Below are 24,014 nucleotides of genomic sequence, written 5' to 3' on the forward strand. Positions count from 1 at the left end.
AGAAAGAGAATGGATAGTAATATTCACTAGGAAGGGGCAGGCCAGAATATTCTTAAGTGATAAAAATCTCTATTCTATCTTGGTATAGGTAGGCTGGATGGCATCACTGACTCGATGGACGTGAGTCTGAGTGATGGACGGGAGTTGGTGATGGACAGGGAGGTCTGGCGTGCTGCGATTCATGGGGTCGCAAAGAGTCGGACACGACTGAGTGACTGAGCTGAACTGAACTGAACTGATAGGTAGTGGTTACATAGCCTTATATATGTGAAAAAATTGAGCAGGTAAAATTTGTGCACTTTGCAGTATATAACTTACACTTTAAAAGGAGGTGGGTTATTTTCTTACTTAACAATATTGTACTAATTCTCCATCACCCCCACTGCACCATCAATGCATAAATATCCTGAATTCAGCTGTCAAAGGGCAAAACTAAAGGTGCGTTTATCCAAATTTTCACTTTTTTCTAATGGAAGAGAATTTTTATAAGAAAAGTTAAAATTCCAGAATATCTTGCAAACAGGTCACATACCTAGTAATGTGCTCAGAACAAAGCAAATATTCTTCTGCATCTTTATTTAAAGCTGGAACTCCATTTGCCCAATGCTATGAATATATTAATATGACCTGTCTTAAGACCACCATCTGTTTCCCTTTTGCCCTACTATTAATAGATCATAGCTATATGCAATGCCTCAAAATACAATGGCCTCTACCTTCTTAATAACTGGTTGTTTAGTTTGTTGCATGAGTGCACGCGTGCTCAGTCGTGTCTGACTCTTTGTGACCCCATCTACTGCAGCCAACCAGGCTCTTCTGCCTATCAGATTTTCCAGGCAAGAATACTGGAGTGGGTTGCCATTTCCTCCTCCAGGTTTGTTCGTTGTTACTGCTCTAATGACTCACTTCCACCCAAAGCTATTACTCATTTGCATCACTCAGACCCTTGAAGTGAGGCTCCAAGTTCTGTCATATTAGTCGGGAAATAATGAGTGAAGCTTATAGCCAACATTTTTAACTCTCTTAAATCTGTATATCCCTCCATTAGAAGGTCTAATAAGTTGATATGTTATAGAACTCTGTATACCACCTCAGCAGGCACTATGCTTGATTCTATATGGAACTTTATTTCCTATCCCAAAATATTAAAACATTTTTTTATTATTTTGTCAAGACAAAATCGCCACATTTTTCACTTCCAACATTCTTACAAAAATGATTTTCCAAAAATTAACCATTGAAAAGTTGCATGACATCACTGTAAATAAAATTGCTGCTGCTACTAAGTTGCTTCAGTTGTGTCCGACTCTGTGCGACCCCATAGACGGCAGCCCACCAGGCTCCCCCATCCCTGGGATTCTCAAGGCAAGAACACTGGAGTGGGTTGCCATTTCCTTCTCCAACATATGAAAGTGAAAAGTGAAAGGGAAGTCGCTCAGTCATGTCCAACTCCTAGCGACCGCATGGACTGCAGCCCACCAGGGCCCTCCGTCCATGGGATTTTCCAGGCAAGAGTACTGGAGTGGGCATTGTCTTCTCCAGTAAATAGAATTAGGTTTCTTTAAATGCAAAAATAAAAATCTTTGAAACACAAATCTGCCAGAGAAAAGATGGATCAACAAAGCACGACTAAAGGAAAGCAGAGCAAAGTACATTCAAACTGAAGGGCCTAGATTCCAATCCCAGCTCTAGCACTAGGTACATGAATGTCCATGGGCCACCTCAAAATATTTACGTGAGTCTCAGGTGTGTAATGTGTCATTTGAGGGGCTGGATTAAATCATTCTTTAGACCTGTTAAAGAGTAACCCTCTATGACTGTGGAAACTGTTTTCATAAAACAAAGACTGATTGAAATAGATAGGCTAGAATAAGGAGTAGAGAAATACAATGCTTATAGGAAAGTTAAAATTTTTCTCTAAATATAGAAGAGAAAGCACCAGCTGACATTTGTTTTCTTCACTGAAAAACAATTTTTTTTAACTGATAAGCAAAGCTTTGGAGTTCCTTTGTCATTTTCAAGAGAAGATTTTTATGCTCAAGGTTTTCTTCAGGGCAACTTTAACATCCTTATTCCTCAGGCTATAGATTAATGGGTTGAGCATGGGCACCACAGCAGTATAGAATACAGAGGATACTTTCCCCTGATCAAGGGGTAAAATAGAAGGTGGTTTGAGGTACATAAAAGCTCCTGACCCAAAGAAAAGAGAAACCACAATTATATGGGAGCTGCATGTACTAAAGGCTTTGGATCGGCCCTCAGTGGAGCTGATATGGAGAATGCTAGAAAGAATAAAACCATAAGAGATAAAAATGGTCACAATGGGCACCCCAATGCCAATGGTCACAACAATAAAGACTACCAGCAAATTTACATAAGAGCTGTTACAGGAGAGCTCAAGGAGGGGAATGATGTCACACATATAGTGATTGACAAGGTTGTCACCACAGAAGGTCATAAACATTATGTTTCCCATATGAGCCACAGCTCCAAACACTCCCATCCCATAGACCCCCAACAAAAGGAGTAAACACACCTGAGGAGACATGGTGACCGTGTAAACCAGTGGCTTACAGATGGCGACATAGCGGTCGTATGCCATCGCTGACAGGATGTAGGATTCAGAAAAGACAAAGAAACAGAAGAAAAAAAACTGAGTTATACACCCTGTATAGGAAATGATGTTCTTCTCTGAGACAAAACCCATCAGCATTTTAGGGGTGAGGGTAGTGGAGTAACTAAAATCTATGAAGGACAAGTTGAAGAGGAAAAAGTACATGGGAATATGAAGGTGAGAATTCAGTCCAATCAGAGTTATCAAACCCAGGTTCCCCACTACAGTGACCACATAGAAACTTAGAAACAGGAAGAAGAGGGGGATCTTGAGTTGTGCCTGGTCTGTTAAGCCTGTGAGGATGAACTCTATCACAGAGGAGGTGTTATCTGCAGCCATTCTCCTCTAGGAGAATCTGTGAGGGAAAAAGAAAGAGTCACTAAACAAAACAGAGGCAACATATTTTGAAAGTTACTGGAAGTTATGGAGGTGAGATGGAGAAGAAAAGAAAAGGAACACTTACTGAGCTCTGACTGGGAGCTTTCAAACTGTGGTGCTGAAGAAGACTCTTGAGAGTCCCTTGGACAGTAAGGAGATCAAGCCAGTCAATCCTAAAGAAAATCAACCTTGCACAGTCATTGGAAGGACTGATGTTGAAGCTGAAGCTCTAATAGTTTGGCCACCTGGTGCAAAGAGCCGACTCATTGGAAAAAGACCATGATGCTGGTAAAGATTGAAGGCAGGAAGAGAAAAGGATGACAGAAGATGAGATGGTTGGATGGCATCACTGATTCAATGGAAATGAGTTTGAGCAAACTCCGGGAGATAGTGAAGTACAGGAAGCCTGGCATGCTGCAGTTCATGGGGTCGCAAAGAGTTGGACATGACAATGACTCAAAAACAACATCTGTGAGATAGGCATGGTTCTACATGCTGTGTGGCATTATCAGTTCAGTTCAGTTGCTCCGTCATGTCCAACTCTTTGCAACCCCATGGACTGCAGCATGCCAGGCTTCCCTGTCCATCACCAACTCCCGGAGCTTGATCAAACTCATGTCCATCAAGTCAGTGATTCCATTCAACCATCTCATCCTCTGTCATGTGTGGCATTATGGTTATCCCCATATGACAGATGAAGACACTGGGCTTAAGTGATTTGCACAAGTCCCAGTATTCCTAAGTTGTGACAAAAGGTGAACTCAGGTGGTTTGGCTCAGAGTGTGAGCTTGAAACCTCTCTGCGAGAGGACAGACCAGGTCAGGCAGGCACTCACCCTCCTTCTGCTTGGAGTCACAGTGCTGTGTTCTGCTGGCTCTCATCCACCTCTTTCTTGGAGACTCAAATGCCCTGTGAAAAGAAGGTGAAAACTCTGGGCTCAGATGCTTCTGCTTCTCCACTTTAATGATCAAAACCTCTAGTTTATCTTGCTTCTCTTGCTGAGTAGAAGGACATGGTCTCTGACTGTGGCTTTGCCCCAAGCCTCCTGTCCAGCCTCCAAGGATGAAGCAGCATCCTTTCCTTATACCCATGGATAACAGCAGACTGAATACTTTTATTCTGGATCAGATATCTCTGTTGACTTCATTACAAGAGACTCCCTCGGGATCACAGCTCCAGAGACCACCTTCCCAGGGGAAGAATAAATGTTTACTTACATCTCTGGCAGTGCTTGACAAGGCTTTTAATGACCTTTTATTCAAGTTACATCCTTTTAAACACAATTAAGAGCAAAGCCAGGTGGCACTGGTGATCAAGAACCCACCTGCCAATGTTGGAAACATAAGAAATGCAGGTTCAATCCCTGGGTCGAGAAGATCCCCTGGAGGAGGAAATAGCAACCCACTCCAGTATTCTTGCCTGGAGAATTCCATGGACAGAGGAGCCTGGCAGGCTACAGTCCATGAGCTTGCACAGAGTCAGAAACAACTGAAGCGACCTAGCATGCAAGAACAAAGCAGTGTGGAAAACTAATTCTTGCTACCTGGTATTGAACACTTACCATGTACCAGACACTATCTGACCCAGAACCCTGCAACAGATACCAAGCATCTAAAGCAATGCTCAAATAATTTTAACTTGTTTATTCCTCACAACAACTTTATATATGAGACCTATTAATATCTACTTTAAACGTGAGGAGCTCACACTGCTAGAAGGTTCCAGAATCTTGAGTCAAAACCAAGCCTGTCCAATTCCAGATTTCTTATTATTAACCACTGGGATACACTACCTTCCTGTAAGTGACAACAAAACCTCTGAAGCAGCATTTTTACTTTCTAGGATCTCATAAGATTCTTTACAGATAAAAACAAGTACTTACATAATTTCAGTGGGGAATGTAAAAAGTGTTAGAGCCAAGAAGGGTAAAATTAGGTGTTTTGGACTTCAGAGAAGGATATTCTTATTTCAGTCACCTCTAAAATATAGGAAGAATTATTTGCCTGTCTCCACACTTAAACCTAAAGACACTTTCTCTGATTTCTCTCCACTACTTAATCATGCAGTTTAAGCTTGATTATTAAAAGCAAATATTTGTGAGATAACTAATAGCAACTTTTGTCAAGACCTGAAAACAGAGAACAGCCTTTGCAGCCAATCTTTCAGATAAAGGGGAGTTGAAAGACTTTGAACAAAACCAGCATTCATTCAGCAAGTACTTACTCTGTGTGTGTGTATATATATGTGTGTATGTATATATATACATATGTGTGTGTGTGTGTGTGTGTATACTGTCTCTGAAGGCCTCTAAGACCTGGCGATTCTTCAGTGAAAAAGCAAAAACAAAAAAGGATTCCTGCCCTCTTGGAGCTTTCATTCAAATTGCAGAAGATAAAAAAGACACGAAAGAAAGAGGTAAAAAGTAACATGAGAATTGTGATGAAGAAAAGGAAAGTAAGGGAATGGAATAGAAAAGAAAAAAGCTACAGATTTCAACATTATATGGATAAATCTGATATTTGAGTGATAACTTGAAAGACACCTAAAAAACTTCTCTTGATAAGAACAGTTACTCTAACAAAACATGACATGTTCATGGTTTAATGTAGCACCTTTTCAACCAAGGCATCATGCTTATGACCTGAACTTTAAATGCACTATTTTAACCCAGATTGCTGGCTGTGAGGGAGAAAATCCTGATCATAGTAACAGGAGAGAGGGGCTAGAGACCTTGCTGCAGTTTCAGACAATGACAATCACACAATGTAGGTTTTTAACTAAAACTAATATAAAGCCTAATAACATTTTGTGTACCAATTTGCATTCCATATGCTTTGCCAGGGACTTTTAAATATTAAAAATGGTAGATTTTCTATCCAAAAAAATAAATTTCTACTGGGGAAGTTTGCAGATAAGTTATATTTGGGGTCCAAGTTAAAGGCTAGAATCCTCTTAGGGAAGTTATGAAATCAAAACATAAAAGCAGAAGTCTACTTTTCTCCAAGCAAGTCCAACTAAAACCACTGTGAGTATTGATATATGTGCACATATATCAGTGAAGACTTGTTGAGACAGCAGTGATGGGGTCTTGTCCATCTTATTTATACTGAGAATTGTCCACATCCCAGAGTGACTCAAAAGAACTCCACTCCCTGTTCTCAATCCCAATTCACTTGTTTAAGAAATAGAGAAAATAATCCATTATCAAGAAGTAAAAATAAGCACCATAAATAAATTCTTCTTAACACTCAAGGGCAAAGACGACTTTAAGGGTTCATTAAATGTCCACTTTCCTCTAGGAATTTCAGAGAGTTCTTTCAGGCCTGATGCAATACTGGGAAAAATTCTTCTGAGGTTTTTGTAACTTCAGAGACAGTTTCCATGGGAATTTTATTTTAAATGCATCAAGGTTTTATTTCAAGTGAATCAGGACTTCTCTAAAGTCATTTTCACCATTCACTTGGGCCAGTACAAGCAGAGAGAAATATAGAAATAAATATTCTTGATTAAGTTACTTTTGTCACAGAACTCCTTTCCACAACTTGAATCTTTGTATAATACATTACTTGTAAATCTGCTGCTAACACTAAAATATTATATAAGACATGGATTAGAACATATTCACTCAGAGAATGTCTGTACAATACATACATTCATTAATCCTCAAATGTAAAGAAATATTGTGAAAGTTGTTCACTTAGAGAAACTGGAATATTATTTAAAAGATACAAATTAGTAAAACTTAGAAAAGAAGAAACAGAAATCTGAATAGTATTAAATCTATTAAAGAATTTAATTTGTTATGAAAATCCTTCCTACAAAGGAAATTCCAGACTTTGATACTGGATTCTTCCAAACATTTAAGGACAATGTATAGATTAACAGTTATACAGAAAAAGTAAATTGGAATGCAAGAGCTCAATTTATTTAAATTCATTTTCATTTCTCCTTCCTCCCCTTGGATGCACAGAAACAGTCATTAATTCTCACATTAATTCTCACACATTCACTTCAGTTCAGTTTAGTTGCTCAGTTGTGTCCAGCTCTTTGTGACCCCATGAACCACAGTGTGCCAGGCCTCCCTGTCCATCACCAACTCCTGGAGTCCACCCAAACCCACGTCTATCAAGTCGGTGACGCCATCCAACCATCTCATCCTCTGTCATCCCCTTCTCCTCCTACCCTCAATCTTTCCCAGCATCAGGGTCTTTTCCAATGAGTCAGCTCTTCACATCAGGTGGCCAAAGTATTGGAGTTTCAGCTTCAACATCAGTCCTTCCAATGAACACCCAGGACTGATCTCCTTTAGGAGGGACTGGTTGAATCTCCTTGCAGTCCAAGGGACTCTCAAGAGTCTTCTCCAACACCACACTTCAAAAGCATCAATTCTGTGCTCAGCTTTCTTCACAGTCCAACTCTCACATCCATACATGACCACTGGAAAAACCAGAGCCTTGACTAGATGGGCCTTTGTTGGCAAAGTAATGTCTCTGCTTTTTAATGTGCTATCTAGGTTGGTCATAGCTTTCCTTCCAAGGAGTAAGCGTCTTTTAATTTTATGGCTGCAGTCACCATCTGTAGTGATTTTGGAGTCCAGAAAAATAAAGTCAGCCAATGTTTCCACTGTTTTCCCATCTATTCTCAAAAAAGAGACAGAGAGTTTTTCTCTCTTTTTTTCTTTTATTTTTTTGGCTTCTGTGAATTCATGAATTGAAGAAATATTTACTCAGCCTTTGACTATTCTGTCCTTAAATATTTCTGCTTGGAACAATTCACCATTCCTCTGTGATCAGAGTATCCTAATTTGTATTTTGACCCCTTTCTCGCAAACTCTGTTTCTCCATTGCCATTTTTTTTCTTATTTACCATTTCTTTTTGAAGATTTTTGACAACATTTTATCATCTAGTCTAAAATCTTGCTCCTTATCCTCTCCACTACTTATTTCTCCATTTCTACTCTCCTGCTCATGGTTCCCAGGTTCAAATTTTTAGTCAGTTTTAATTTGTGCTTCTTTCTTCTCTTTCCTTCTCTTCCAAACCATAGAGATACTAAATCCCATTCTTCCATGATCTTATCTCTTAACACAATTTTTGCAGTCATCTGTTCTTAGTTTCTAAAATTTAATTACACAGTAGTCAGAGAATAGACTCTGTATACTTTCAGTTCTTCCAAGCTTGTAAGCTAGTTTAATGCCCCAGCATATGGTTGATCTGAGTGAGTGGTCCATTGACACTTGAAAAAAATTCTGTATTCTGTTGTTGCATAAAATGTTGCATAAATGTCATTGTGTTCCTGTCATTTGATAGTTATTCATGTCTTCTTGTCTATAATGATTTTCTCTCTATTTTCTTTATCAATTACTGAAATGGGAGTGTTGAACCTCCCACTTTAACTGTGACTTTTTCTGTATCTCCTTTCCATTCTGTCAGCATTTGCTTTATGTATTTGAAGGTCTGTTATTGCTGCTGCTGCTGCTGCTGCTGCTGCTAAGTTGCATCAGTCGTGTCCGACTCTGTGCGACCCCAGAGACAGCAGCCCACCAGGCTCCCCCATCCCTGGGATTCTCCAGGCAAGAACAGTGGAGTGGGTTGCCATTTCCTTCTCCAATGCATGAAAGTGAAAAGTGAAAGAGAAGTCTCTCAGTCGTGTCTGACTCTTAGAGACCCCATGGACTGCAGCCCACCAGGCTCCTCCCCCTGTGGGATTTTCCAGGCAAGAGTACTGGAGTGGGGTGCCATTGGTCTGTTATTAGGTGGTGTTAAACGTGTTCTGTATAATACACTTAGAATTATGTGTTTTTATTGCTTTATACTTGAAATACTGTGAAATATACTCATGATATTTGTTGATATCTCAAGTTCTAAAGTATACTATGTCAGAAATGTATAGCTATTTCAGATTTCTTATCATTAATTCTTACACAGCATATCTTTGTCCATCCTCTGCTTTAAGAAAATATCTCATTTTCATTTGAAATGTGATTTAAACTGCATATAATGGAATTTTAAATTTTTCTTTATCCAGTGTAACTTTTCCTGTCTTCTAATTGGCAGGTTTAGACTATTTATATTCAGTGTATTTATTGAATTAAACCCACAGTCTTGCTGTTTGTTTTCTTCTCATCCCATCTGATCTTTGTTCCTTTTCTCCCATCTTTTCCTGCCTTATTCAAATTATTTGAGTGTGCAAAAATTATTTGTATTTGGTACTCACTCAGTCATGTCCAACTCTGCAGCACCTATGGGCTGTAGCCTGCCAGGCTCCTCTAGCCATAGGACTCTCCAGGCAAGAATACCAAAGGAGGTTGTCATTTCCTCCTCCAGGGGATCTTCCTGACCCATGGATTGAACCTGAGTCTCCTGCATTGGCAAGTGGGTCCTATACCACTGTGCTGCCTGGGAAGCCCTGAGAACTTTCTAGTATTCTCCTGTATCTCCTCTGTTGGCTTATTAACTGTATCACATTTTAATAGTGGTTTCCAATAATGATGACAATATGTAACTTTACTTTATTAAAATCTATCTTGAAATAAAAGCTTCAGTTCAGTTCAGTCGCTCAGTCCTGTCTGACTCTTTGCGACCCCATGAATCACAGCACACCAGGTCTCCCTGTCCATCACCAACTCCCAGGAATTTACTCAGACTCACGTCCATCGAGTCAGTGATGCCATCCAGCCATCTCATCCTCTGTTGTCCCCTTCTCCTCCTGCCCCCAATCCCTCCCAGCATCAGAGTCTTTTCCAATGAGTCAACTCTTCTCATGATGTGGCCAAAGTACTGGAGACTCTGTAAATATTAAAAACCTTTAAAAAGTATACTTTCATTTTCCTTTCCATCCTTTTGTGATCACTGTCATATTTTTTATTTCATCATATGTAATGAAGACCATAGCACATTGTTCTCATTTTTTGCTTTAAACAGTGAATTATTTTTTAAAATAATTTTTAATGAAGTAAACATTAAAAAAAATTATGTATTTATTTGGCTTTTCCAGGTCTTAATTGCAGCACATGGGATCTATTTGCAGCATGATAGACCTAGTTCCTTGTCCAGGGATCAAACCCAGGCCCCCTGCTTTGGGAGCTTAGAATCTTAGCTATTGGGGCACCAGGGAAGTCCCAAAGCATCATATTTTATATTTGAGTTCCCTGTGGTGATATGAACATGCACATCTCAGATCTACTACTTCAGGAAGTGTGAATGGCTGATCAGCCCTGTCTCTGCACTCTGAAATCGATCATCACCACACTAGGACTAAGGCCGTGTTCCCACAGGCTGCTCCCAGCTAAAATGACTGAAAAGAACAGGGATTTTGTTTTTAAGCAGGCATGTTCTTGCTAGATATGGGATTCCTCCCATGGAATTTGGCTCAAGAATTCTCTGTGCCTTACCATCAGCCTCACCAGTCTAATATCTCCCCCAGCTTCCTCTAGCTCCTGCCTTATTTGCCCTGACAGATGTTACACTTTTAACCTTGTCTTGGCATCTTGCTTCACAAAGGACCTGGACTAATGCAGGAGGTAACAAGTTTGTTCCAATCAAAAATACAGTGAGATAAGGGCTAGATACAGACAACTCACTGTCAGGTGGGTGAAGAGATCACTATCCTGGTTCATGGACAATGCCTAGCAGACAGTGACTGCTCAGTGACTAAAGATTTCACTGTGGCTGCTAAGGAATATGCCCCTGTAGAGGGACGTACTGTTATAGGAGAAAATGTATAAAATAATGCAGGCTATCAATTCATCTTCAAGTTCTTTTTAATGTGTATTAAAAATAATGACTTTACTCTTACTTGAATTCTTATTTAGCATATACCAAGCATAGCACTTATGTTTTAAGTGGTCAGTATTAAGAACTGCATTTTCTTTTTTTTAATGAGAGGGAATTTTCTATTTTATTATCCATTAATCTCTTTCTAAAAATTTTATTGAACTGTAGTTGATTTACAATGTTGTATTTCATTTCTGCTATACAGGAAAGTGACTTAGTTAAATATTTCAGTTCAGTTCAGTTCAGTCGCTCAGTTGTGTCTGACTCTTTGGGACCCTATGGATTGCAACACACCAGGCCTGCCTGTCCATCACCAACTCCCGGAGTTTACTCAAACTCATGTTCTTTGAGTCCGTGATGGCATCTAACCATCTCATCCTCTGTCGTTCCCTTCGGACTTCAATCTTTCCCAGCATCAGGGTCTTTTCAAATGAGTCAGCTCTTTGCATCAGGAGGCCAAAGTGTTGGAGTTTCAGCTTCAACATCAATCGTTCCAATGAATATTCAGGACTGATCTCCTTTAGGATGGACTGGTTGGACCTCCTTGCAGTCCAAGGGACTCTCAAGAGTCTTCTCCAACATCACAGTTTATTTTTTTTTATAAACTTATTTATTTTAATTGGAGGCTAATTGCTTTACAATATTGTATTGGTTTTGTCATACATTGACATGAATCTGCCACAGGTGTACATGTGTTCCCCATCCTGAACCTCCTTCCCACCTCCCTCCCCATCCCATCCCTCTGGGTCATCCCAGTGCACCAGCCCCAAGCATCCTGTATCATGCATCAAACCTGGACTGGTGATACATTTCACATATGATAATATACAGGTTTCAATGCCATTCTCCCAAATCATCCTACCCTCACCCTCTCCCACAGAGTCCAAAAGACTGTTCTATACATCTGTGTCTCTTTTGCTGTCTCACATACAGGGTTATCATTACCATCTTTCTAAATTCCATATGTATGCATTAGTATACTGTATTGGTGTTTTTCTTTCTGGCTTTCTTCACTTTGTGTAATAGGCTCCAGTTTCATCCACCTCATTAAAACTGATTCAAATGTATTCTTTTTAATGGCTGAGTAATACTCCATTCAGAGAAGGCAATGGCACCCCACTCCAGTACTCTTGCCTGGAAAATCCCACGGGCAGAGGAGCCTGGTAGGCTGCAGTCCATGGAGTCGCGAAGAGTCGGACACGACTGAGCGACTTCACTTTCACTTTTCACTTTCATGTGTTGGAGAAGGAAATGGCAACCCACTCCAGTGTTCTTGCCTGGAGAATTCCAGGGATTGGGGAGCCTGGTGGCTGCCGTCTATGGGGTCACACAGAGTTGGACACGACTGAAGTGACTTAGCAGTTTAGCAGCAATACTCCATTGTGTTTATGTACCACAGCTTTCTCATCCCTTCATCTGCTGATGGATATCTACGTTGCTTCCACCTGGCTATTATAAACAGTGCTGCGATGAATATTTGGGGTACACGTGTCTCTGTCAATTCTGGTTTCCTCAGTTTGTATGTCCAGCAGTGGGATTGCTGGGTCGTATGGCATCTGGTCCCATCACTTCATGAGAAATAGATGGGGAAACAGTGGAAATAGTGTCATACTTTTCTTGGGGGGGGGGGGCCTCCAAGTCACTGCAGATTGTGATTGCATCCATGAAATTAAAAGACGCTTACTCCTTGGAAGGAAAGTTATGACCAACCTAGATAGCATATTCAAAAGCAGAGACATTACTTTGCCAACAAAAGTCCATCTAGTCAAGGCTATGGTTTTTCCAGTGGTCATGTATGGATGTGAGAGTTGGACTGTGAAGAAGGCTGAGCGCCAAAGAATTGATGCTTTTGAACTGTGGTGTTGGAGAAGACTGTTGAGAGTCCCTTGGACTGCAAGGAGATCCAACCAGTCCATTCTGAAGGAGATCAGCCCTGGGATTTCTTTGGAAGGAATGATGCTAAAGCTGAAACTCCAGTACTTTGGCCGCCACCTCATGCAAAGAGTGGACTCATTGGAAAAGACTCTGATGCTGGGAGGGATTGGGGGCAGGAGGAGAAGGGGACAACAGAGGATGAGATGGCTGGATGGCATCACTGACTCCATGGACGTGAGTCTGAGTGAACTCTGGGAGTTGGTGATGGACAGGGAGGCCTGGTGTGCTGCGATTCATGGGGTCTCAGAGTCGGACATGACTGAGCAACTGAACTGAACTGATAGCAGTTCTATTTCATTTTTTAAGGAATCTCCACACTGTTCTCCATAGTGGCTGTACTAATTTGCATTCCCACCATCAGTGTAAGAGGGTTCCCTTTTCGCCACACCCTCTCCAGCATTTATTGCTTGTAGATTTTTGAATAGCAGCCATTCTGACTGAACACCACAGTTTAAAAGCATTAGTTCTTTGAGACTCACCTTTCTTTATAGTCCAGCTCTCACATCCATACATGACTACTGGAAAAACCACAGCTTTGAGTAGATGGACCTTTGTTGGCAAAGTAATGTCTCTGCTTTTTAATATGCTGTCCAGGTTGGTCATAACTTTCCTTTCAAGGAGTAAGCGTCTTTTAATTTCATGGCTGCAATCACCATCAGCAGTGATTTTGGAGCCCAGAAAAACAAAGTCAGCCACTGTTTCCACTGTTTCCCCATCTATTTGCCACGAAGTGATGGGACCAGATGTCATGATCTTAGTTTTCTGAATATTGAGTTTTAAGCCAACTTTTTCACTCTCTTCTTTCGTTTTCATCAAAAGGCTCTTTAGTTCCTCTTCACTTTCTGCCATAAGGGTGTGTCATCTGCATATCTGAGGTAATTGATATTTCTCCTAGCAATCTTGATTCCAGCTTGTCCTTCATTCAGCCCAGGGTTTCTCATGATGTACTCTGCATATAAATTAAATAAGCAGGGTGATAATATACAGCCTTGACGTACTCCTTTTCCTATTTTTTACCAGTCTGGTGTTCCATGTCCAGTTCTAACTGTTGCTTCCTGACCTACATACAGATTTCTCAAGAGGCAGGTCAGGTGGTCCGGTATTCCCATCTCTTTCAGAATTTTCCACAGCTTATTGTGTGATCCACACAGTCAAAGGCTTTGGCATAGTCAATAAAGCAGAAATAGATGTTTTTCAGGAACTCTCGCTTTTTCAATGATCCAGCAGATGTTGGCAATTTGATCTCTGGTTCCTCTGCCTTTACTAAATTCAGCAGTTAAATATTTAAATATATATATACATGTCGTGAAGTCACTCAGTCGTGTCTGACTGTTTGTGACCCCATGGACTGTAGCCCACTAGGCTCCTCCATCCATGGAATTTTCTAGGCAAGAGTACTGGAGTGGGTTGCCATTTCCTTCTCCATATATATGCATGTATATTTATATATTCTTTTTCATATTCTTTTCCATTATGGTTTATCACGGGATGTAGAATACAGCTCTCTTGCTATGCAGTAAAACTTGGTTGTTTAGCCATCCTATCTATAATAGTTTGCCTCTCCTAACCCCAGACTCCCAGTTCTTCCCTCCACCACCACTCTATTATGGCAGTCACAAGTCTATGAAGACCATTTGAATATCTAGTCATAGAGGTCTATTTTTCATGGGCTACCTAATCGCACTTTATAACCTGTTGTGTCCCCTTAGGTAATGAATCCATTGCATAAAGTTAAGGTTTGGTTTTTGTTGGAAAAGAATTATATGCCTTAGTACATAGTATACTTTTGCCTTTATAACAGATTAATGGCCACATTTTTTTTTATTTTACTTTAAATCATCACCCAGAAACCATGTCTCATTATATATAACTATTGTATTTTTGCTAAGAAAATGTGTTATCAATCTTACAATATACTAGAAATTTATTGCTATGAGTCCTGAATAATAAGTGGGTTCACAGCAGAGGTTGGAGGAGGGCATGACAGGCAGACTAACTGAAGAAAACCAAAAACTGGAAGCCCAATAAAGCCTTGCATATGAAAATATGCATACATCTGGACAAAGGCAAGTGATAGAATGGGCTGAATCACTGAGTGTATGACAGGGAGATTGTTGGAGCTGTAAAGAATGATAATCACTCTTCCCACTGTCTGCACGTTCAGTAGGGAACTGAGAAATGAGACACAAGAGCCTCACAAAATGGAAATCAAAAGATCAGCTTCATACTAGTAAAGTTAACTGGAGGATACAGCTTAGTTCTGCAGTCAAGGAGAGTTTCTCTAAATCCCTCGTTGCCTTCCCCAGATAAGCCTGATGAACCCAGGCACAGGAAAAATGGACAGCATCAGGCCTTCCCTATGAAGGGATACATGATGCCTGCTCTGTCTGTAAGTTGTGTCCAATTCTTTGCGGATACAGAGTCCAGCCTATGGACTGTAGTCATAGACTCATACTGCCTATGGAATGTAGCCCACCAGGCTCCTCTGTCCATGGGATTCTCCAGGCAAGAATACTGGAGTGGGTTGTCATGCACTCCTCCAGGGGATCTTCCTGACCCAGGGATCAAACCCTTGTCTCTTACACCTGCCTGCACTGGTAGGCAGATTCTTTACCACTAGCAACATCTGGAAAGGGACACATGAAGGAGGAGACAAGTCTTGGTCCAGGGGACAGGCCAGTCTTGTAAAGAGGCCCAAAGGGGACTGGGCCATTCATTCCCAGTTCAGTTTCACAGCTTCACCAGTCACTCCTCTCCCTTACGGAAGAGAAATACAGGATATGGATAAAGAGAAAAGTTTCTTCCCATTCTTTACTCTCCTAGGGCATGGAGGGACAGGTACCCATTTTAGAGGAATCATCATCTGCTTTGGGCCAGAGAGAATTTGGCCATTTGCAGAGAAGAGGAATAATTGCTCAAATCTTGTGAATAAACATATAATTACTTATTTCACATATGCGCACAGTTGTATGTTAAATTCTTGCTTCCAAAGTTCCATAAATATAGCTCAGAACCACTTCACTGTTGAAACATGTACTTTTCAAATCGTCTTGAAAAAGTAACTTGAAATGTAAAGACTACAGTTTCTCAGAGACTGTTCTCCTTCAGCCCAGCTGTTTGCATGTATTGGTCAGTGACCAGCCCTGTTTATAGGAACCTAGGTCATTAGGCAAATACATAAAACCAGATCTATTTGAGGAGCCTGCTCTCCCAAACCATATGTCACTTCAAGACGAGAAAAGGTGGACACTGCTCTAGAACAATTCACCAGCACGTCCTACTTGCAATAACTTTCCTGAATTCCAAGAAGGGACAGGGCACTCTACTCTGCCATTTTTCGTGTGAGGAAAGAGAGGCACAGAGATGTGCAGTTGTCGACCATAGTCTTTGGCTTACACCTGTCACTCTGTCTTGTGGGTTGTTGGAGTAGGCAAGAACACTAGAGACATCTGGATGAGGTTTTAAAAGCATTTCCTTGATTCAGAGAAAACAAAAACAGCTTTGTCTCTGCCTCAGGATAGAGAAAATGGAGGCTGGTGGAAACCACAAGTACGTGAGAGATGAGATGATCAGTCTAATGCTTATGACTACAGAGTCCACCAGCTTGTGAAAGAAGTGCCGATAAAAGAGACGTTGATGAGAAGCAGCTTAACAGCACATGCAGTGGTCGATGGTGTTTGGTCCCACTGTCACTGAGTGGGTTATTACCCCACTAGGACCTAACCCAATACGAACCAAGTATCAGCCGAGAGCAGACCCGAGGGACACATATTCCACGGTGACCTCAGGCCGCAAGTAATGAGACAGTGATCACTAATGACAGAGGAGCAGAAGAAAAGAATAGGATTTTGCACTTCAAGTTAGTGAAAATGAACTCTCTGATGCAGAATTCATTATCATTTTAAGGGAAATGACAAAAAAGATAGAGATAAGAAGACGAGCTCATGAGAATGTTGAGGAGAATATCCAGCCCAGTAAAAGTGACCAAGCTCCAGGAATGAGAAGTGTGGGATGGAGTTGTTGTCCATTTGTGAAGCATATAAAAATAGTCACTGTAGATACATTTCCCAGAGCCTATCTCTTCAGGGAAGTCATTTCTGCAGGTAGGAGGAAAAAACCTCTTTACGGGCCAATATTCCATGACTCAGAGATGAGAATTTCTATTGCCATAACAGGAGAATGACTAGTCTTAACATAGGAGGATGCCTTCCTGTGTCTTTCTACATTTGTGAATACAACCCCCTGTTTGAAAAATGTCCCAACAGTCATTAGCTCAGGGAGGCCAGTGACTCAGGGTGAGCTACAACTGGAGTGTGCACTGGAAACCCCATCCTCACAGCAAAGACAGAGGTGCAGCATCTCAGAGATGTTCAATAATTTCCCAGGTTGCTTAGGAAACACATCTTGAAGAAGGGATGAGAACTGGAAAGAGACCTAGAGATATCATGATCTCTGACTTCATTGTTTAGGTCACCCCCTCACCCCAGAACAAAATTAGAGCAAGAAGTAGTCCCCAAACCCTCAGATTTCACGGCTTCATGTTAGAAACAAGGACAAAGAGAGACATGGGATGCTGCCATGCAACCACTCCCCCTTGTTCAGCTTAGCATTAGCAATACAGAGTCTTAACAGTCTGCTCTCCCTGAAAGGAAAAGGCTTGCACGGTGTAGGAAGAGGAGTGCCCTAAGCTTGTATCCTTCTTTTTCCTGTGATGTCTGGAAAATTAATGCCTACATTATCCTGGAATCAATTCTGAGCCAAAGACCATGGTTTTACATGAAGGTCTTCCCCAGATAGTTCCCTCCAGTTGTAAAAAAGACACATCATCTGTCCATGACACTGAAGTCAGAGCATGATGTTTAAAGGGGGGCTTCTTTTACATGTATATACATATCAAGATCTGGCTGGAACCCAAAGACGTTTCCCTCAGGTGCTCTCCTAGGAGAAGTATCTGCAAAAGAAACCAGAAAAAATGTAGTTTTCACAAACAGAGCTCATTTAGACTTCTGTCCACAATTTCTATACCTGCTATCCAAGAAGAGAAGCAGGAGCCCCTCTTTCAGAGCCGTAGATGGGATGCAAAGTTGACTCTAATTGGGAATCCCTTTGCTGGTCCTCAGCAATAATGGCAAATTTCAGTAACACAATATGTGGGTTGGTTAGGGTCCTAACACACATAACCTACAAAGCCCCTCACCACATTACCTTTCTCAGTAAAATTGTTTAGACACTTCAAAGCTACCAAAGACTTTGCCTTATCAAATAACAATGAAATCTGCCTCAAAATGGTTTAAAATCTGTGAGGGAAGTAAATGCTGTATTACCACTGACTCTATGGAAGCAGTAATGTGCCATGTAGAGACAGCAGGGAAGAATCACACATAGCCATAGTGACATTTTTCTAAAGATACCTCATTTTTGGAGGCCAAGAATCTAAATACATATCCTCTATTATTTTGGCTAAGGTAGAAGTTCACTGCATGAATGATTCATGCTTTTATTCAATAATTATTCTGTAATCCATCATTTCTGCATTTGAAAAAGTATTGAAAAATTATACCCAGTTGCTGTAAAAAGTTTCCTTTAAAACATGGTGTTAACTGAATGATGGTGCATTTTTTTTCTAGAATTTACTTTCTTAAATAATGTTATGTATTTGTTCATAAAATGACATGGAATGTAGTAAGGTTTTTTGTGTTATGTTTCTTGTTTTTGTATCTTACTTGTTTTGTTTTGATTGTGGTATGATCACTTAACATGAGGTCTGCCCTCTTAGATTTTTAAGTGTGTGATACAGCATTGTTAATTATAGGTACAATATTGTACAACAGGTCTCTAGAATTTATTCATCATGCCAAACTGAAACTTCATAACTATTGAAAAATTGGAGTGTGCATAACACCTTCAAATTCAAGTGGAATAATGAACCCTTATACCTGGTGGTCTCTTGCCTAAATTTCAGGACAGTAATCAAGGCACATAGATAGGAGCTAAACCTTAGGGTCTAAGAACGCCCTGAAAACCAGATGTGAAGTTTTCACTGGCATGGAAAAATTAGGTTTTAAAATACAAGTGCATCTGAACAGAAGTGTTACATTCTGGCACTGGGATACAAAGGGAGACATTGGAGGACTATATAACATTTTTTAAAGTATATATTGTTGAGACTGAATGTAGACAGAAAAGGCAGAGGAGAGAATGAGTATCAAAGGAAGTTTTTATTTTTTTTAATTAAGGGAGTTTTTTAACATAAATTTATTTCTTTTAATTGGAGGTTAATTACTTTACAATATTTAAAGGTAATGTAGGATTGCATATATCCAGCAATAGAAGTCTATAGAGATGGAGATATTGAAGATATAAAAAAAGATGAGGAAAATTTGAGAGAATAAAATCCCAAAGAAGATGAAAAGCAATTGACAAAATAAAACATCCACTCATGCTTTTAAAGTATTTTTAGAGAATGATACTTCTTTAAAGATGATAAAATATGTAAAACTCAGTAAAAAGCCAGCAACTTAATTTGAAAACCCTTGAGACATCTCTAATTAGAACTAGCAGAACCAAGATGCCTACAGTCTCCACTATTACTTAACATTGTATTAAAAGTATTAGAAATGCAATTATAAATGGGAAAGGAATTAGAGGCTAAGACTCAAAAGGAAATAGACAAAATTATCTCTGTTTATAGAAATTTAATCAGCATAATGGGAAAACCTGAGGGGAATTCCTGGAAAAACTTCTACAAAAAATGATTATATTAAAGTATAAAGTTAACATACAATTCAGTAGAATTCACATATATAAACACTAATCAGAATATAATATGAAAGCTAGAATCCTTGCTATAATAACAAAATAAAATAGAATTCTTAAGCATAAATCTAATTAGAAATGTTCAAACATAAATGAGGAAAATTACAAAACATTCCTAAATGTTACCGAAGTAGGCCTGAAGAAAATGGTAAGGCATACCACATGTCATGGTGAAAAGTCTGAATATCCAAAAATGTCAACCCTCCCTAAGCTTACTTATAAATTTAAGATGCAATAAATAAATATGCCATCAGTTTTTTCTAGAATTAGACAGATTAATTATAAAAGTTATGGCTTAAAATGAATATCCAGGAAAACCCTAAAAAAACTAAGAACAATACGTGGAAGGTACCTTCAAGATAGGAAAATTCTGTGAAGCTTCTATAATTAAAGCAGTGTGGTATTGACTTATGAATAGACTTACAGACCAATAAAGCAGAATGGAAAATACAGAAATAACTCAAGAGCCTATAAAACTTAGTATATAATGAAGACAACAGCTCAAGCCAGCAGGGAAATGAAGGACTTTTTTTTTTTATAAATGGTGATAGAACAACTGGATAGCCATATGGAAAAAGATAAAGTTAGATCCATTCCTCACACCATACACTGGTACAATTTCTAAAAAGATCAGACATTCAGGTTTTTTTTAAATCATGCAAACATTATGAAAAGATTAGTGAATTTCTTTATAACCTAAGAGGAAAGAAAGCATTTATAACTATGATTGAAATATGAGAAATAATAAAAAATTAAAACCTTAAAAAAACTTATATCATAAGGAAAGTCAAAAGCCAAATCACAAAATAGGGAGGAAATATATGCAACTTATATCTCAGACAAAAAACTAATATAGTTTATATACAGTCCTCCTAAAAATTGGGAAAATCAAAATCCAGCAGAAAAGTGGGAGAAAGTTGTGAAAAGATCATCCATATAAGAAATAATACCAACAGCCATTAAATATCTGAAAACATCTCCAATGTTTCCATTTATTAGAGAAATCCAAATTATAGCAATGCTTAAAAACTATTTTTCACATATCAGGTTGGAAAAGTTGAAAAATGTTGAGCATATTCTATGTTCCAGGGACTGTAGGAAAGTGAGTATTCCATTTATTGGTGAGGGGAAAGTAAATGTCAGTTCTCCCCCAAAAGATCCACAGATTGAATACAATCCCAATCAAAATTAATCTTCTGTAAGAATGAAAAGACAAACCATGGACCATTTAGTAATCTTATGTTTAGCAAAGAACTAGAATTCAAAATATATAAAGACCTTGACATCTCAATGAGAAAAAATAAATAAGCTATTTTTTTTAATGGGACAAAATTTAGATAGACATTTCACCAAAGAAGACATATGTTTGACACACGTCCACATGAAAAGATGCTCATCATCATTTAGTCACTAGGGAAATGAAAACTAAAACCACACTGAGATAGCATGACACATCTATTAAAAATCTTTTCAATTAAAAAGTGGGCCATACCAAGTATGGTGAGGAAGTACAGGAATTTAAAATCTTAAACACTACTCCTGAGAGTGTAAAATGGCACAACCACTTTGGAAAACTGTGTGGCAGGTTTTTGAAAAATTAAACATATACCTATCATATGATCTCACTGTTCCACTCCTGTGTATTACTCAAGAAAGATGAAAGACTATGTCCATACAAAGACATATACATGGATGTTCACAGGAGTTTTGTTTGTAGTAGCCCCCAAACTGGAAACAACCCAAATGGCTATCAACAGGGGAAAGATAAACAAATGGTAGTAGTGTATCCACATACACTAGTAGTTGTAGCAGTGGTGGTTATTAGTATAATCATTCACTCAGTGACTCACTGCCGGGAGCCAACGTGAGGAGCTCCACCCGTGGCAAAGGTCATGAGGAAGGAGGCTCGGCAGACGCAAAGGCGGGATCAAGCCTCAGGAGTCCCCCTGGAAATTCTCAAGCACCTGCCCCTAAAACCAGAGTCTGCCTACTTTACTGCTTGTGCCCTCACCTACACCCCTGACTTTACGGGGGGCTGTCCCCCACCACCGCTCTCTGAAAAAGAGTTAACTTACAGCTCCAGTTAATAAAGTTCCTGGGTGTGACAAGAGTGTTTCAACCTACAAACTCCTTTGGAAGTCCTCTAGCCTGCCTGAATAGGTTCTTCCAGCCACATGTGGTTGTTCAGAGCCTCCCAACCGTGAGTGGCATGAGATGTTCTAAACTGTCTAAATACAGATTCCTTTGAGCAGTTCAAAGATGGATTAGAAATTGTATTGGTGAAGGGTTTTTCACTTATTGGGCCAATGTTTGCTGCTAAGTTTCCATATCCCTTACCTACTGTGTCCCTGGCAGTGTATTGATTAATATAATTGGTGTATAGGAATGTAAGTAGTAGCTTTAATGTTTGTAACCTTGGACCCTTGAGTTAATTCTTTTCTTGTTATAGCCCACCACACCTTTGCCCTATAGAAATGCAACTTTATCTAATGCTTTCAGAGGGTGGCGCCTGACTTTAGAATAATCACCTATAGAGAAAAGTAAGTTTTCTGAAGAAAGGGTCATAAAATGTTAACAGGCCTCCTGGCCAGAAGATGATGTAAATCACCTAAACTTTTGCATATGATAAGTTTGAAAGCCTGGCTTACTGCATGACTCTACCCCTTCCCCCATTATCTTCTATGCATAACTTAAGGTATAAAAACTACTTTGGAAAATAAAGTGCGGGCCTTGTTCACCAAAACTTGGTCTCCCCATGTCGTTCTTTCTCTCACCTTCTGGCTGAATTCCCATCTGGATCATGGAGGCTCGTCAAGCCTACCAATTATGCCTGGGCTTCTAAGATCTGACCAGGGAGGCCTTAGTGTCTCCTCTCCTTCAGGAGAACGGGAGGACACCTGCGGCCTATGTAGGTGACATAAATTCCTTGTATTGGAATTTCATTAGCTGTCCACGTAAACCAAGTTATTCAGCCTCTTTTCTTCACTAAATTTCTTCGCTGAGCTATCCTTATTTAACCACTCTTTATATCTTTAACTCTATCATATCCTGATCGCCGAAGCCATCTCCCCTTCGAATTCCCTGGATCCACTGGGGCTGGACCCCGGTAACTCACTACTCAACAACAAAAAATAATGAATTACTAATAGATGTAACAACATGGAAGAATCTCAAAATACTTAAACCAAGTGGCATAAACCAGACAAAAATGAACACATACTGTACAATTACACTTTTAGAAAATCTTGAGAATGAAGACGAAAGAAAGAAAACAGATCAGTGGTTACCCAGAAAGAATGGGGGGAATGGAAGAGTTCCCAAAGGGACAAGACTGTGGTGATGGTTTCATGAGTGTAGACGTATGTCAAAATGTATCAGAATTACAGTTTTAAACATTTGTTTAAAGTGTGTGCTGATTTAATTTGTTTAAATTGTATGCTAATTATAGCTTCTTAAAACCCCTTTTAAAACATAAAAAATAAATACATGTTTACTAAACTGAAAATACTTATAAGACTGCACTTTCATGCCCCAAGTGCTCCACCCTTGCAAAGTATCAATCAAATAGAAGTAGAGATAGTTTAAGCATAGCATAGAGCCAGAAGATCAAGGGACCCAAAACGGTGACAGAGACAAAGCCACCAGGGGTTTGTTATGTCTTCTTTCTCACTCGTATCCCTTTGCATTCCTCTTCCTCTGGCCTCAGGAAGAACAGTAAAGTAACTCTTAAATAAGACACAGCACTAACCATTAGATGCAAAGCTGATAAATCAAAACATGAAAAATAAGACCATCTGCAATCAAAAGATACTGTTAAGAATAAGTGAGACATGGTCTAAGAGAAAATAGATAGTAGGGAGAGATGGAGGTAGAGGTAGACATAAAGATATGTGTATGTGTACATATACATGTATATTACATGTATATACATGTGTGTTATACATGCATATACATATATAAGCACACATGCAAATATATGGACTTGTATATAGAATTTCTTAAATTCTTTTTTTTCCTCTTTTTTAAAAAAATTTATTTATTTTAATTGGAGGTTAATTACTTTACAATATTGTATTGGTTTTGCCATACTTCATCATGAATCCGCCACAGGTGTAATAAGAAAACAACTAAAAATTCTGATTTTCAAGAGGGAAAAATACTTGAATAATTACTTTGCAGAAGATATCCAAATAGCCAATAAAAATATTAAAAGGTGCTCAACTTCATTACCCATCAGGAAAATGAAAACTGAAATAAAAAGGCATTCTGCTACAAGACCTGAAAGGATAAATAAAAATGCTGAGTATTAATGAGGATGTAGAGAAACTGAAATTTTGGACATTGTTGATAGCAGCATAAACAGTTTTACTGGAAAGGAGAAAGAGAAAACTTTCTAATGTAGATGGAAAGGTTTTAGATCTTGAATTAGGTTGTGATTATATATACATATGCAAAAGTTCAATGAGTTATACACATGATTTGTGCACTTTACTATATG

The 24,014-nt window shown here is 39.3% G+C and overlaps 1 protein-coding gene across 1 annotated transcript; it reads right to left on the reverse strand.

Annotated features, from left to right (window-relative positions):
• Nucleotides 1-2,017: 2,017 nt before the first annotated feature.
• On the reverse strand, nt 2,018-2,953 carry OR8B9 (olfactory receptor family 8 subfamily B member 9). The gene has a single exon (NM_001390342.1). It carries the CDS (start codon nt 2,951-2,953, stop codon nt 2,018-2,020), a length of 936 nt encoding a protein of 311 aa, NP_001377271.1.
• Between the last annotated feature and the right edge of the window lie 21,061 nt (nt 2,954-24,014).

Source organism: Bos taurus, chromosome 29, assembly GCF_002263795.3.
Source record: "Bos taurus isolate L1 Dominette 01449 registration number 42190680 breed Hereford chromosome 29, ARS-UCD2.0, whole genome shotgun sequence".
Classification (NCBI taxonomy): Eukaryota; Metazoa; Chordata; class Mammalia; order Artiodactyla; family Bovidae; genus Bos; species Bos taurus.